This window comes from Aspergillus undulatus (genome assembly GCF_047715775.1).
Source record: "Aspergillus undulatus strain CBS 261.88 unplaced genomic scaffold BDV17scaffold_73, whole genome shotgun sequence".
Classification (NCBI taxonomy): Eukaryota; Fungi; Ascomycota; class Eurotiomycetes; order Eurotiales; family Aspergillaceae; genus Aspergillus; species Aspergillus undulatus.
This window is the reverse complement of record NW_027396677.1, coordinates 20,318-35,617: the sequence shown is the minus strand read 5'-3', so window position 1 is coordinate 35,617 and position 15,300 is coordinate 20,318. Positions and strand designations below refer to the sequence as shown.

The 15,300-nt window shown below is 51.2% G+C and overlaps 6 protein-coding genes across 6 annotated transcripts; 5 read left to right on the top strand and 1 right to left on the bottom strand.

The window, feature by feature from the left end:
• Nucleotides 1-388: 388 nt before the first annotated feature.
• BDV17DRAFT_284889 (uncharacterized protein) lies at nucleotides 389-1,354 on the top strand (the record flags this gene model as incomplete). The annotated part of the gene is made up of 2 exons (XM_073760610.1): nucleotides 389-1,177; nucleotides 1,292-1,354. 2 exons carry the CDS (start codon nucleotides 389-391, stop codon nucleotides 1,352-1,354), a joined length of 852 nt encoding a protein of 283 aa, XP_073610984.1.
• Nucleotides 1,355-2,621: 1,267 nt separating this feature from the next.
• BDV17DRAFT_275326 (uncharacterized protein) lies at nucleotides 2,622-3,428 on the top strand (the record flags this gene model as incomplete). The annotated part of the gene is made up of 1 exon (XM_073759197.1): nucleotides 2,622-3,428. A coding segment is annotated over one exon (665 nt), but the record flags the coding sequence as incomplete, so codon positions are not given.
• A 1,319-nt stretch (nucleotides 3,429-4,747) lies between these two features.
• On the top strand, nucleotides 4,748-6,028 carry BDV17DRAFT_295677 (RTA1 domain-containing protein; the record flags this gene model as incomplete). The annotated part of the gene is made up of 3 exons (XM_073763113.1): nucleotides 4,748-5,171; nucleotides 5,256-5,820; nucleotides 5,872-6,028. The coding sequence occupies 3 exons, from the start codon at nucleotides 4,748-4,750 to the stop codon at nucleotides 6,026-6,028; spliced, it is 1,146 nt and encodes a 381-aa protein (XP_073610982.1).
• Nucleotides 6,029-8,729: 2,701 nt separating this feature from the next.
• BDV17DRAFT_295675 (Isochorismatase-like protein) lies at nucleotides 8,730-9,277 on the top strand (the record flags this gene model as incomplete). The annotated part of the gene is made up of 2 exons (XM_073763112.1): nucleotides 8,730-9,059; nucleotides 9,131-9,277. The coding sequence occupies 2 exons, from the start codon at nucleotides 8,730-8,732 to the stop codon at nucleotides 9,275-9,277; spliced, it is 477 nt and encodes a 158-aa protein (XP_073610981.1).
• Nucleotides 9,278-11,032: 1,755 nt separating this feature from the next.
• Nucleotides 11,033-13,003, bottom strand: png1 (peptide-N4-(N-acetyl-beta-glucosaminyl)asparagine amidase). Its single transcript, XM_073755612.1, has 3 exons — nucleotides 12,324-13,003; nucleotides 11,863-12,263; nucleotides 11,033-11,812 (listed from the first exon to the last, which is right to left on the bottom strand). The coding sequence occupies exons 1-3, from the start codon at nucleotides 12,842-12,844 to the stop codon at nucleotides 11,403-11,405; spliced, it is 1,332 nt and encodes a 443-aa protein (XP_073610980.1). The 5' UTR covers nucleotides 12,845-13,003; the 3' UTR covers nucleotides 11,033-11,402.
• Nucleotides 13,004-14,611: 1,608 nt separating this feature from the next.
• On the top strand, nucleotides 14,612-15,183 carry BDV17DRAFT_221569 (uncharacterized protein). Its single transcript, XM_073755613.1, has one exon. It carries the CDS (start codon nucleotides 14,800-14,802, stop codon nucleotides 15,094-15,096), a length of 297 nt encoding a protein of 98 aa, XP_073610979.1. The 5' UTR covers nucleotides 14,612-14,799; the 3' UTR covers nucleotides 15,097-15,183.
• The last annotated feature ends 117 nt before the right edge of the window (nucleotides 15,184-15,300 follow it).

The following is a 15,300-nucleotide window of genomic DNA, read 5'->3' as shown; positions in this document are numbered from 1 at the left end:
TGGCGTGGGTACTACTAAGAGCACTCCATGACAGACGAGGCGAATCATCACAGCAGATTTGGCAGATTCGAGGCAAGCAACAGAAAGAGAACCATGGCATGGGGCTTGTCATGACTGACGGCCCACCTTGAAGAATTCAATCCGGCTTCACACCGAATGCCAAAAGCGACAACGTTGTCAATTTAGTCTTAAGCATACAATCGCAAAAGGCCTTGATCTACAGATCAAGCCGATTAACCCCTAGGCCGACCTATGACGCCACGTTTACCTAATATCGTCGTCTGCAGATCACTGCCCAGCCCATGTACCAAGGGGTGAATAGGTTCAGGTCTGGTTTTGCCGCTTTCAAGAACTATCGCATTGAACCAGCTCATCGGGTTGGCCCAAAATGGCCAAAGAAACCGTCCTCATCACCGGCTGCAGCGACGGCGGCATCGGCTCCGGGCTTGCCCTGACCTTTCAACAACGCGGCTACCACGTCTTCGCAACCGCCCGCAACCCCCAAAAGATGTCGAAGCTTAAAGATCTCCCTAATGTCACTTTTATAACTCTTGACATTTGCGACAAGGGCCAGATCGCTGCCGCTGTCGATACAGTGACAGCCCAGACTGGCGGCACCCTAGACCACCTCGTCAACAACGCCGGCCAGGGCCGGTTCATGCCTATTTTAGATGAGGACCTCGAGGCTAGCAAAAGGCTCTATGATGTTAATGTCTGGGGTCCGTTATCTGTGACGCAGGCTTTCTCCCCTCTACTCATTAAAGCGCGCGGGAAGATCACATTTATCACGTCGGTCGCGGGACATATTAGTTCGCCCTATGTCGGCGTCTACGGCTCCACAAAGCGGGCTCTGGAAATCCTCGCTGAGACGCTTCGTCTGGAGATTGCGCCGCTTGGTGTTCGGGTTCTGGCTGTCACGACTGGTACAGTTCAGTCGATGGGACAGGTCGGGACTTATGACAACTATCAGCTTCCAGAAGGATCACTTTACAAACCGATAGAAGACATAGTTGCATCTCGCGCGCAGGGAAATGATCAGTTCGGGAGAATGGATCTGATGGCTTATAGTGAGAAGGTTGTTACGGAGATCACGAAGGGGAATTCGGCTAAGGTCTGGTGCGGTGCAAATGCGGGTTTCGCGAGATTTGCGAACAGTTTCGTGCCGCAGTCTATCTTGGTAAGTTGTTTCTTCTCCGCGTTATTCGGTTCTGTATTTGGACTGTGCGTTTCTGTTCTCAATGGCTACTAGTAAGTACCCCTTTGCTATCGCAGCTAATCGATCATATTCCAGGATAATATGGTTACGCGGGGTACAGGGCTTGATGTCCTGGCTTCGCAGAGGAAGGACGAGTAATTCTCTCAAGCGGATCGCTAGATTTCTGTTGGATTGTTCTTCAATTTGGTTTCCTCTTCAACAGTACCTTAAGACATCGAATGGTACGTGATGCTGCAGCTATCACTCCTGTCACAAGTAATATCATCATTCCAGGCTTGTTGCAGTATGAGCCAGGATGTAATGCTGCTCTGCAACTAGAGAATACAGATACCCAGAGGCTAGGGCTACGACTGAATATGCGCCGGAAGTTGGTAAGCGATGACATTGGAAGTCCAGTTCAATAGATCTAATGAGGTGAGTGCAAATACAATCCCACGCGGCTATATCCGGGACCCTAAACACCGAGGTTGCCCGGAAGACATGCAGTACTATATTCCTCCGGAAGAAACCTTTGAAGATTATCTTCAATAAACTTGGAGAAACAATTGGAGTCGTCACGCAAGGCGGGGTCAAGATGGGCAGGCGGGCGAAGTTCATACCGGTGCTCTTCGTCAATGAACCTGCCCGCTTTCTCATCGTAGGGTAAACCCCCATGCCTGTAGGCTACGAGGAAGTAACGCCAGCTTCCACAATTATTCACAACATTTCGGTGGATGGTACAGTGTTATTCCTCTATCTGGTCTGGAACAACGTGTGGGATTAGGGTATGTGCCAGTGCGATCCGGATCTCACCGGGAAGGTGCCAGATCTTGATATTGAGGGTGCGCTGCACATGCCCAGCAACAACAATTTGGCGCAACACTTCACTTGCTCAAGAGCATTTCAAGTTGCAGGGCTCTATTAACAAACTACTTTATTGATAATGCTCAGAATCCCATGGTATTCAGGTGGCTTCGCTGGTGAGAACCTTAAAACGCCACGCCTGCATTTCGTGTCACATTCCAGGCTTGTCTGGCTATTGACACTAACAGAGAGCTTATCAGTTATGGATAAGGCTTGACCAAATGTAGCCTGAGGGACTGCAATGCAGCTCAGGCCACCATTCATACAGCTTCCCCGAAAGATAGGCCAATGTGGAAGGGTTGATGCATAACAAAATCGGTCGAGCAGTCAAGGATCCAGACCTACATGAAGAACTAGTACTGGCTGTTTCAAGCCCCGTCTAATTCCACCCGGGCAGTGCGTAGGAGCGGGTGGCGTGTTTGACTTTCTTTGCCCCAGGATTGAAGGCGCAACCTGGGCCCTGGCCTGATATCAAGGCTATTAGTATTCGTTCCCTTCTCCTGCTGATCCTGCAGCCCGAGAATCTGGTGCAATCGTCTGAAAAATGCCCCATGCCTCTAGACCATGGCACAGGTCAATGGCCCCTTGCTCGAATTCCTGCGCGCAGCAAGCACCGGCTTTCTCGCGATCGCCGCATACAACACCTTGGAACTCATCTTCTGGATCTTCGACTTCTTCCAGCAACGACAGGGTCTATATTTCTGGAGTATCCTCACAGCGGCCGTCTGCCTCGCCCCATTCATGGCCCTTGTCACTGTCGCAACCTTCCGAATCACCTCTCCACTAGCCATCAGTGTCGGTGTCGCAATCCTCTACCCCTGCATCCTTGCCGCGCAAGTCCTCATCCTATACTCGCGCCTGTACCTGTTAACGACAGGTCGCTCACTTGCATTTGTCTTCTGGCTTATCATTATCAGCTCCGTTATCCTATATGTACCATTCATCATCATATTTATCGGCAGCTCAACAGGCGACAGGAATTTCACCGGCTTCCCAGTCCTCCAACGCATCAACGAGCGAACCACCATTGTCGGCTCGGTTGCCCCTGAACTCATCATCTGCATCATCTACATCTACAAATCCACCGGGCAACTCGAGCCGATAATGGTGATGAAGGGGCGTGCAGGGCGCAAGGTCATGCTCCACCTTATCCTCGTCAACGCGACAGTCATCATCCTCGACAGCCTTCAAGTGATATCGCTCTGGCCAAACACCTATCCCATATAGACGATGTACACTAGCATCGGGCTGCCGTTCAGCTGTGCGCTGCAGAGTATCAAGCTGAAGATGAAATTCGCCATACTGAACAAGCTACTCGAGCTGCTGGGGGCGCCATCCAAAAGAAGCGTCTGTGTCAGCTTCAGTCGCTCGTTGTCGGTGACGAACGGACGCGATGCTAGCCTTGATAATCTTGAATTGGAGGGGGCTGGGAACGTGGGGACGGGGGCGGCCACGGAGGGTTCGTCGCTGCGTAGTAGGAGCCCTCGCGGAATTAGTGTATGATCCGCCTTCTGTATATAACAAAACTATATGGACGTCTCTTTTTGGTTTCACAAAGTTCAAGCAGTTATTCTACGGCACATCTACTTGCGGTCTGCGGTCCATCAGTACGAAAGACAAATCGTAGGTCAGGTATCCCAGGGCCAAAGACTAGTGATTAAGGTTGAATTCTGTGTATTGTGACGGTCAATGTAATAGAGGTCGCAGACGAACGAGTGGACAGCCTCGCCGCCAATAGAGAAGGACTAGCCTCATAATTATAAGCATACCAACCCCGCCGCGAGCGAGGCATGAACTTTGGACACTGGCGAAATGATGGGCATGGCTCATGATATGTATTAGCTATGCCTCTGGCCTTGATATCGTAATCTTGACACAAGCCTCTCAATCTCTAGATCGCACCGTTTCGCCGCATTAGAGTAGCAAAGACCAGGAGTGAAGGCTCTGGCCTGCTCTTCTTAGTCTGGCTTTATGCGGACGACCAGTCATATGAGTCATGTAATACTGCTGAGATCCCATGTTCTAGTGCTTGCCGGGGCCTCGTATATTCTCGCGTTGATGGAATGCTTCAGCCTAGCTTACTGCGGATGGTTGACGTTAGGGCAAGACTGTGCCTCAGCACTAGTCCGTAGCACCAGTCGGTTCTTGTGATTTGTGATCAAGCCTCCTATCTAGAACTGAAGTTAATCTTCACTAAGCCTATGGAAGCGAGGGAGATCCAGTTTCCATCTTACTTGCAGCGCCTCTTTACAGATCGGAAAGCATTTGGAGGCCGACAGGAATGCGGTAGCCTAACAATTATTAACCCAAGCAGCCGCCATGAAGCAATATAACACTTTTCTGGCGACGGCTTAGTCTCGAGTCGATTAAGCTACGATTTTTTATGGGGCACAGAACGAGTGTTAGGCGATATGCGCCCTGTAGCTGGTCCATTCGACCTACTGCGGCTCGCCAGGCAACCTTCGGCCAACGCCAGAAATATGATCATATTGGACATGTGTATTATAGTGTATAGCATGGAATTTTGAGGTGTATTAAAGGCGCATTGAAGCCCTTACAGTCCTCAAAGCATTTAAGGCGAGGGTAAGATCAAGACATCCAACTCCCTTTCTTTTAAGGACTTGTTCATGTCCTAGTCCTCCTGTCAATCCTCAATCTTATCCTAGTTATTGAATAGGATCTATCGCAATGCGTATCCAACTCTTACTGCTTGCTTTGTTGCTCAGTTGGGCAATCACAGTGCTCTCTATACCTGCGCCAACCACTACCTCTACTATACCCGATATTTCCCAGATCCAGCGAAGAGACGACGATTGCAAACCGACCATTGCGCCCGACGCAAACGGCTATGTCCCTCCGAGCGAGTGCAATGCCTTATACTCGTACTACCCCTCCTTTGGCGCCGCAGTCGCTCTCTCAACTCTCTTTGGCATACTGATAATCACGCATTTTGTCCAAGCCGTCTTCCACAAGACAGGCTTTACCTGGGTTATTATCATGAGTGCCATATGGGAGTGCGTCGGCTTCGTAACCAGGACACTGAGTACGAGACATCAGCAGAACGAGGCTTATGCTACAGTTAGCCAGATCCTTATCCTTTTGGCCCCGCTGTGTATGTCTTTCCTTCCACTTCTTCTTCCAGTCACGCTCACTTTGGGTCCCATCTACCTCAACCAGCTGCTAACCTAAGCACCAGGGGTCAACGCATTCGACTACATGGTTCTCGCCCGAATGATCCACTTCTTCATGCCTGAGAGTCGGATCAGCATTATCAAGCCCGCCCATCTCACCACAATTTTTGTCCTGCTTGACATAGGCTCCTTCATTGTCCAAGCTGTCGGAGGTCTCATGGCCGGCCCAGGCGTGGACCCTACGACAATGAAGACAGGAATCCACATCTACATGATCGGCATGGGCGTGCAAGAGTTCTTCATCCTCTGCTTCCTCCTTATCGCAATCGTATTCCACAATCGCATCCTCCATCTCGAGAAGCAGGGTGCACTCGAGGTCGGCGAAGGGAAAACGCAATGGAGAGGTCTCCTCTACGCGCTTTACACGAGTCTGGCCTTTATCACTATCCGCATTATATACCGCCTCGTGGAGTTCTCGAGTGGGACTGACATTTCGAACCCGCTTGTTTCGCATGAGTGGTTCATGTATGTTTTTGATGCGGTGCCGATGTTGTTCGCGATTGGGGTTTGGAATGGCTGGCATCCTGGTGCTGTTCTCAAGGGGCCTGACGCGAAGATGCCGCCGAGTCCGTTGACAAAGTTCTTTCGCTGTTGCTGCTGCTCTTGCTGTTGTTGTTTTAGGAGGAAGGATAAGAAAAAGGCCAGGGATATGCAAAAGCTTGTGAATGCCGAGCACTTTGGGCGGCACGAGATGGCACCGTTACAGCCTTTGAGCGGCCAACCTAGCGACACGAATGAGTTTCGCCGGGACCGATTTCATTCCCGGGGCTCTGTGTAGTTCTCGATTGGTTGTGTGCTGAGACTTTTCTTTTCGCCGCCAAGATAGAGCTAGGGCTCTCGGTTCATATTTACCCCTTCATGATGGCAACTTACCACGGGCACAACACTGTAGATATCATCTATTTGCAAATACTGGATGTGATCCTAAACTCTTCGGGCTATTAGAAGCCATGCACCTTTCAGCTAAAGAATTCTCCGTGACTTCAAGTGGTTTCATGTCTTCATTGCAACCGCGACATCGACCTTCCTACCATCCCTCCAATACCCTTCGACAATGGGGGGCCTCCCTGGCCTTCCAGCTCTGGGCAGCTCATTCAAAATTATCCACTTCGTAGCCTCCTTATACCTCCGCTCCTTCCAGTCCCCGATGTGCGCCGTGGGATCTCGATTCAGGAGAGGAAGAAGCTGAAACAATGAAGGATCATGAGCCAGACAAACAAAAACATCAGGACTCGCATCAGATGCTATCAACCCACACACGCTGGTATTCGCCGTTGCAGGATCAACATACACCGACTTGGGCGCAGTGCTCGCCGTGTAATACAGCTGTGTCCTCTTATCCGCTGACCAGGCTGGAGCAGGATGACACGGCCCAACCATCTCGCAGGGGCAAGCTCCAACTGCGATTCCCCTTCGTTATTGGCGCCGCAACGCTATGTCTAATCAGGCGGTCGATCCAACTCGCGCAGGTCTCTTCATCCGGGTTTATCAAACCGCACAGTGTCCCCAGGAACCAACCCCCTCATAACCTCCAACAAATCCTTTCTGTACGCACTACCCCGATAGAACTCAGGATGCCCCACCGACCCCCCATTTCACCCTGTATGCTCCCCAAGTCCAATCTCAAACTGCTCATTCCGCCGACTAGATGTCGTATTGCCGACCTTGATAGCATTGCACATGACAGCGAACCTCTCGTCTATAAGTGCCATTGCGCGGCGGATTCGTAGACTGTACATGGGATTTTTCGTCTCAGGAGGCTGATTGCGAGTGCTAGGCCGCTGATTCCGGCACCGATTATGGCGATGGGTGGTTTGGTTTTGCGGGCATTGTGGATGGATGTCTGGGTGTTTTTGAGGGAGATTGAATGGTACAATTTGTAATGCACTATATATGCGTACAGTAATGCTCCCATGCATCCAACATCAGCGGGTGCCTGCCTCATCCCAATGGTTCGGTCTATATGCTACTGATAAGGTCTAGAATGTGCATGTTATTCCCGGCTGCAAACAGCCGAAGGAAGAAGCATTTCTTAAGTTCCATAGAAAGTCCTCGCCTCCGTTTCGCTTCACATCGTAAAAGCAGAGAGACAATATTACCTATACTCAATCATACGCCTCTTTACCAGATACTCTACTACCCGCTCTACTCCTGCCAACAAAATGACTACTGCACCGATAACGCGTGACAATGCTCAAAATCCCGTCGGAGGAAGATCAGGCCATTGCTCTGGAAGGGTTCAAGGCCCAGCAGAAGGTACGTCCGTCTGCTCTTTGCTACGAAGCTCTCGCTAATTGCATGACTTTCCTATTAGGACGGAGGCCCCGTATACTCTCTCAATGCAGGCCGGGCGGGCTGAAGGCATGGTCCGCGACCAGGGCTACACGTTTGTTACAAAGTCTGTATTTAGGAATATGGAGGACATAGAGAGTTCTTAAGACAGATGCAACAGTGGAGGGCTTCTTGGTTGTACATTTACGGCTCAGACAAGCTTTGAGTTCAGTTTGAATGAAGGGCTGGTCCAGATCTCGTACTGCTTTCTGAAAGTTACCTCCTGTAGCACTGGAAAGTCGGGATGGATAATATCAAAGTATGTGTCTACTAGTAAGTTGAGGAGTGACCCATCCTCATCGCCTACCGTGCAAAGTATAGCCTTATAGTCAGTCAACTCGGACCCAGAATAAGGTTGAACCTGTAGCAAACTGGGGACTTTTGTCTTTATCCTAGCACCAGTGGCAGTATCCGCCGCATTCTGGCCGAACATGGCAAACTCTCTGGAGGTATGACTTCCCATCAGGGCCCTGAATTTGTTGTGCAAGTCAAGCAAGGCAAACGAGCCAGATGGCCCAATGTATTTAATTTGGCCCTGCTGACGGGGTAATAAAGATGCAGCAGCCTGATGATCCGCTCCATCACTGACTTTCTGTTGTTCCCTTCTTTTGCATATCGGTGTATGCCTATGGCTTCTGCCAGGCAATGGAATTCCCAAAGTCGTCCCCAAGTGCTACAGTTCGTCATTGCTCGATAGATCAGCCTCAGAAATAAGGCCCTTGACGAGCGACTCCAGCAGATCGAGCCGAGTGCGTAGGTCCTCGTCATGGACGTAGTTGTGCTGCTTGCGCGGCTGAGTGGTACTGCACGGTCCCATTGATTTCACAGTACCGACACCGTGATCGATCAAGAAGACGATCGCACTTTTGTTTGCGAGACTTGCATTTGTCGCAGCTTATTTCGGTCCGTTTGCGCTTATCGGGTGGCACGCGTCGGCTGTTGGTCTTCATGCCTACCAGTATCCGGGGAATGAAACCTTGGAAGGTGTCTGGACTGTCGGATGAATGACTGGTGGAAGCAGCGGGGAAGGGCCTCTTGTCTCTTCTGCATTCTATCTCCATGCCCCTTATCTTTCCCTCCAGGGATACTATTCCTTCGGGACGTTGTGCCGTCGGGTAGTCCGCAGAACTAGGGCCTCCCCGCACCGCATGGGATGGGGTGGCCGACCAGCTCTCCTTCTAATCGACGTATGCAAAGCATACTGGACGCCAGGCTCGCCCTTATCGCTGCTAGGAAATCCAGCTGCCGAAGAAGCCCCGGATTCAAGGCCCGGATTGAAGGTCGAGTACTTCAGGCCCGATACGGCCGACGCCGGCTTGTTCTGGCTCAAGTCCAAATCTCTCGATGTATGGAGGAACGGCGACATGAGGGGTTTGGATTATTGCATGGGCGAGCTAAACCCTTCACAAGATGATGTGGTCATTTCAAAGAAATATGCAAGCGCTTTTTTCGGGACGACGTTGTCGACGGAGCTACAGGTATGTAAATGCGGCGACCACTTACTCCCAATGCAGTGAGCTTGTGAGCACTAACATTCGTCTGAGTATAGACTTTGAACATCGACACCCTTGTCATTGGTGGCGTTAGCACATCCGGTTGCGTTCGAGCCACTGCGCTTAATGCGATGCAAAACGGGTTCCGACCAATGGTATGTCTCCCTCTTCAGCTGCAAGGGATTTTGTCTAGGGTTGGGTAGGCCGTAGGTGTCGCATGTGGTGATCGTGCGACTCCCAGTCAAGGAAGGGACGACCGCGGTTTGTGAAGTAGTTGAGTAAGGGAGATGCGATGTTCCGGGGTTCTTCCTACGCAATAAAGAAGCGGCTTCTGATAACCACCAGAGGCGGATCCTATACAGGTGTCTCGACTATTTTCCTGCCGCGACCGGTACAGCGTGAGGTCAACCGGGGGGCAGCAAGTGCTAGCAGACCGGAGACTTCTTTGAGGATTGGGGTGCAAGGTGATGTTGACAGCCGCTATAAAATTGTATTGGTGGTTAGGGTTAGCTCGACGACTCAAGTACAGTCCTCAGTCGCGCAGAAGCACCGATATGTTTGGTATGTACCAGAGAGAGCGACGGTCCAGTGTCTACAATGAATGACCAAAGCGATAATGAGCCATCTCCTTCTTGCTTAGATCTAATTAACTTGGGATCGAGACCAGAATTTAGAGAGTCACTGAGTGCTGGTTGCTGGTATAAGGTCTTTTTCTTGTTCACTCGAGCCGCTTTCATTGGCCAAGATTTTGTATGAACCATTAATGCTGCACAAGTTGGAGATGATTGATGATTGTTTGGCATTGTTCTCTTAAAATATTTTCACCAGCAGGAGAAATCATTCAACCAGAACAAAAAAAGGCTATCTACGATTCAATTGTTGTCCTCAAGCCCCCGAGCCTCTGTCCAGCCCCAAACACTGGTGGGACAATTGGAGACGCCAGCGCGAACGACCATGCCACACAGAGCAGGCACCGAACCAGGAACACGAACCATAAACAAGACCAAACAATATCAACACTTCTCCAAAAATTCCAAGGTGAATCAATGCAACCCCTGACCCAAACAAACCAAACCAGACCAAACCCTCAACTCCAAATCCCAATCCTCGATTCAAAAATCTCGTAAATATTGCAGCCCCAGGCCAGGGACTCGGCACATCGGAATCCGGACTTCGGGGGCGTGCCCAGAGCACAAAACAGGGCTGGACTTGGCTGGCTGGACCGCAAGAGGCCACTCACTATTTATACCTCAGTAGCCAATCACGCTGCGCGGAGTTCAACTAACTTCCGAGGAGAACGCGGGGAACCTTGGAACTTCGTTCATTTCCATGACATTGATATTTGGGTAGGGTAGACTCTAGAAACGAATATCTATTATTTGTTGATGATGGTCGAGACGAGCTGAGGCACCTTGAGACAAAAACGGCATCATGGTGCGCTGGCAATGGCTGGTGCCTGGTGCCTGTCTGCGCCATGGAGGGTCCAACTGAGACAGACGCGCAGGATCGCCCATCACAATTAAACTTGATTCAGGGACTCCCGCCAAAGGGTCTGGCTCGGTGCCCACTCCCCACCTGCAAACGGTCATCTGCTGGCTTGACTTTGGAGATACGAGGTATTGGTATCCTGTCAAGAATTGTAGATTGTTGATTGTAGATAGGTATAGAGGTCAAGAAGCAACTTCAGGTATAGAGCAATGCAGACAAAAAAAAAAAATAGACGAGCCGCCGTGACAGATTATAAGCCATAATGTATCGCTGTGCGCCCCTATTCCATGCCAAAGGTGACCGATTATATTCGTATTCCATGTAAACATGAGTTGTTGCCAAGTGAGTTCTCATCAGAGAAGACGAAGGGAAAAGGAAAAAGTATCAGAGACTGAATAAAAGGGAATCCAGAAAGGAGGTATCATCACAGAAAGGAAAAGGATAGAGACCGTCAAGATATAGGTTATAGGTTGTTGATATAGGTGTCCGGCTCAAGGCGTCAATTGTTGCATCGCGTTGGCGAGAACATCGGTCTGAGCTTCGAACTGACGCATCGTGTCATTAGGTTCATTTGCCGACTTGCGAATCGGCAATCCCCGACAGCGTGTGCAAAGCTTCGTGTGATCATTCGTATAAAATCCGATAAAGACTGGGGCCAGCCATAAGCGTGGTCATCGGGCATCATACATCTCACGCTTCAGCAAGATTTTGGTCGGTCGGACCAGCCTGCAGCAGGCGAAGCTGTCAAAGCTGTCAAAGCAGTGGCTCGGCTTTGAGGTGGTCCGACCGTGTTGAGTGGTGGAGGGTGGTTGATTATATTTTTATTTTTTTTCAGGGGCGTTATCGGTCTCCTTGCGATCCATCGGGGCCAGAGTGTCCGGATCGTTGCCGGTTGTCCGTCCAAGCCGCTGGTGCTTCGGCAGCTTGCGGTCTCTTCAATTCATCCGAGCGACCGGATGGGCGATTGAGTGGCAGGAGGTTGTTCAGTTCAGCTGCAAGAGAGCAGGCTGTGTACATGCGAAGCTCGCGTTCCTCGCGCTCATCTTCCTTGAATAGTCGTCGCTGCTCCTCCTTGGATCGATTCTCGCGACGCATCTTTCGAATTTCTTGAATAACCCAAACAAGCACTTCTTCGGGAACACGCGACCGGGGCGCTCCGTGTTTGGCAGGGCTTCGGACATATCGTCGAGTGACATCGGTGGCGCCGTCAATGGAAAAAGCAACGCAGTAGGACATTTTGCGACCCCATCCTGAGACGAATTAGCACAATAGGAATGATGGAGAATTCTGAGATACAAACCTTCAGCGTAAAGACGAGGTTGATCCCATGTCCCTTCGCACGCGTCTACATGGATCCATCGTTTCTGGTGTTCAGAATAGACCTCGGTCCAAACGTAGTCCTCGGAATTCCACACCCAGCGAACACGACCACCGAGCGCTCGGCAGAACATGCTGAAACAATTCGCCCACTCTCCCACGCGGCCCCGTCTGGTTTGTAGTAATTGCCAAACGTCCGCGTAGCGGGGAAACCGTTCAAAAGCACCACATGACGGCTCTGCGCACCGGTATAGTTCGACTCGGTTGGCACCGCGGGCGGCCTCATCCGGAGACGGAGGAGCTCTACCGTGGGCGATAGTCGGCGTAAGGCATCGCGAGCAAGGAGGATTGTTGACCCATTGGAAGAAAGATCCTTTGAACCATCTACAAAGCATAACGTTAGCTAACTTTTCAAGATAAGAATTGAATAATGGAACGACAAACCTTAACAATGCCCGAATGACACAATCCTGGTAGCCCCATTCAGGTTTCCTTTTTATGCTTCGTGCCTGAGCCTGAATAATCTGACTCTCCTCGTCTGCTTCCGAGTACAATTTGTCGAGCGGAATCATCGCCAGGGCTTCATCGAGAAGCCCAGGGTTTTCATACTTTGTTGGCGTTACCGAAAGAACATGGAGGAGGTTGCGAAATTTGAGTGCATTTGAATCTTGTGGAGGGTATGGGACGACGGGAAGGTTTCGTAGAGACGGCAATTGTGAGGGGGGCGTGGGTTGTGCGGTCGGGGTTGGTGGTAGGGGTGAAGATTGCGAGGGATGAGGCGGTTGCGACCGAAAGGGCGACGGGGAGGGAGATTCTGTGCGAGAACGAGACCGGGATTGCTCCTGCAGGCGATCGAACCTCTTGTTGCGCATCAGCTGCTCGAAAGCGTGGGTGAGTTCGGTAGCATCGAAGGCGTCAGTGGTTGGCGCCCGCCGGCTATGGTGGTGGTGCCTGCCATCGGCCATGGTGACGATCAACGAGACCAGCGGCTGGCTGTTAAGAGTTGAAACTCCAGTACAGGTTGAAAGACTGGAATGTGAATGTCGTCCGTCGTCGAGTTTGGATTAACGAGCGACGCAAACCGACGGGATCGATTGAGGGAGAGGTAGTTGGGTGGACGGTTAGGTGTCGATGGGATCAGGGACGGCGAAACTTGAGAAGTCGAGAGGATCCGGTCACACAGCCCAGCCAGGCGGTCACGGTGCACCACTTGGCATTAATCAGCGTCTCGTATTGTCACCAGATTACCGCTAGCGTCCGTCCTGCCAAAAATAACCCCGACGATGATGAGGTGCACGGTCGCAACAACAGATATCGAGATATCTTTCCTCTTGATTCAAATTCAAAAGGATGGCGGCAGAGGTGTTTTGAGGTCGGCAAAATTCATCAAGAGAACAAGACGGAAAAGAGAAGAGTCGGAACAGCAGCAGAGAAGAGAGGAGAGAGATTGCAAATGCAGCAACATCCACGCCAGCAATGAGGGCGAGCGTCGTCAGCCTGGGGCTCTTCCCCCAATCAGCGGGCCGCGTGTGTCCGCCCAGAATGGGTTTACGCTGGCTAAGCCAAGATCCCTCTTGCCCTCCTGCCTTCGTCTGATCTTCGCTGCTGAACCACTGTTTCGCGTTACTGCAATATTATTATCATCTTCGTCTGTCCAGTGTTCCAGTGGTTGAAGCCTGAATATTCGCCTCGAGATGCTTGGCGCCGCTGTTCGAGGACGTGGACTACGACTCCCTCTCAAAGTTGCGGCTCAGAGTCGCTCTGTCTAACTCTATGGAGATTTAGGCGCTGTCGCTGCGTCCCACCTAGTATACGGAACAAGCCCCGTCAGATCAACGCTTGAACCATTCCGGCTGTCACCTTTGCATGAACTTCTATCTGAAAGGCTGAAGCTCTCTCCACAAGCTGGTATACGTGTTTGTGCATCTTCAACACTTTTCTCCGGTGTGCGCGGCTTCCAGTTGCTGAGAATTGGAGCTCTGAACGCAACGCAAGCTGCCAGCCCTAGGACCGCGTACGATCATCGTCATTTTCCGCCGAAACGTTTCTTGACATGTCCATCACCACGTAATGCGAGGACTCACCTCGATGCTACAGTTCAACAGACTTACGCGGCTCTGATCAACAGACAAACGTCAAGGAGTCACCTCAACAAGAACCAGATTTCTCCTTAGGAATCGAGTTGCTTTCAATGATACAACGGGGACGTGGTTCGGCGCAGTCGGAGATATGCGGCGGGCGACTGCGAAATCTCCAAAAGCGGTAATGAACTGGCTGTCAGTGGGGGCTTGCTTTTTTTTACCTGCCTCCAGATGACGAATCCCGGCTGAGGTGGTCGACATGACCACAAAGAGGGCTCCTTCGGAACCACTGCCGGCCAGCTTCATGACTAGTATCCACTCACCACGCTGTCGTGGGCGGGGATAGGGATATTGCGAATCCGAGCGCTGGGAGCATGACAGCTGCGATGTCCTCCTAAAAACATCTAGAAGGGCAAACCGAAGGAGGGTGTTGAGCGTCAGGTGATTGTTGAGGATCATCATGGCGATCGAACCTCTCTTTAGGAGTTGAGAGTAGTCAAGGTTGATGGGCTTCAGCCTTGCTCGTATCACGGGGAGGCTAGAGGTTTTCCGGCTGCCTCAGGAGGACACGCGGCACCTGCAATAATCCATGAGACCATGAATCCGCATCCCCACCGGCAGTTCAAATTTCGTGCTGCGCAGAAAAAGCATGTACAAGTGCATAAAAGCTGTAGTACAGAACTCGTCCTCCGTCCTCCGAGGTACAGCCGTACAGGAGATACAGGATCGCCACTGGGGTTCAAGAAACAAGGCAGTTCTGCAGCGAACCCTTGATTACTTCAAGATGATGTTGAACGCGCAGCAGAAAGAATGAAGAAGGCTTGAGTGGTTGAGATTGAATGATGTGGCGGAGACGCGCAAGCGTCCGTCTTGGCACTCGACAAGATCTGGCTAGACTGGCCCACCCGCTAGTCCGTTTCGGGACTGCCACGGGACTTCAGGATGGACCCTCTGCCAGTCCTCCACACCGTTTTCACAAGCTCATGATTCAGTTGTTGACGGAGAAGGATAAATATCGATTCAGACGTCGAAAACATGTCCAGCTTTCAGACTTCTCTACTCGACTTCGACTATACCGAATGGTCTGGCTTCAAAAGCCGGGCACTGCTGGTCAGACAGACTCTACGAGAAGATGACATCCATTGTGTCCCTCTAACCACTTCTCGACAAGCCTGGAATTAGCCTCATTCTTGGTGTGCTCGATTGCATCTGGAATCTAGGCCCTCGATTCCAGCAGCCGGTGACTCGGTGCAGCACGTCAGAGTTGCACTCGCCGCCTGTGTCTCACGAGCCACAAAACACCCAGTGTTCAGTGTACTCTGTCCTCCGGTATGGTTCGC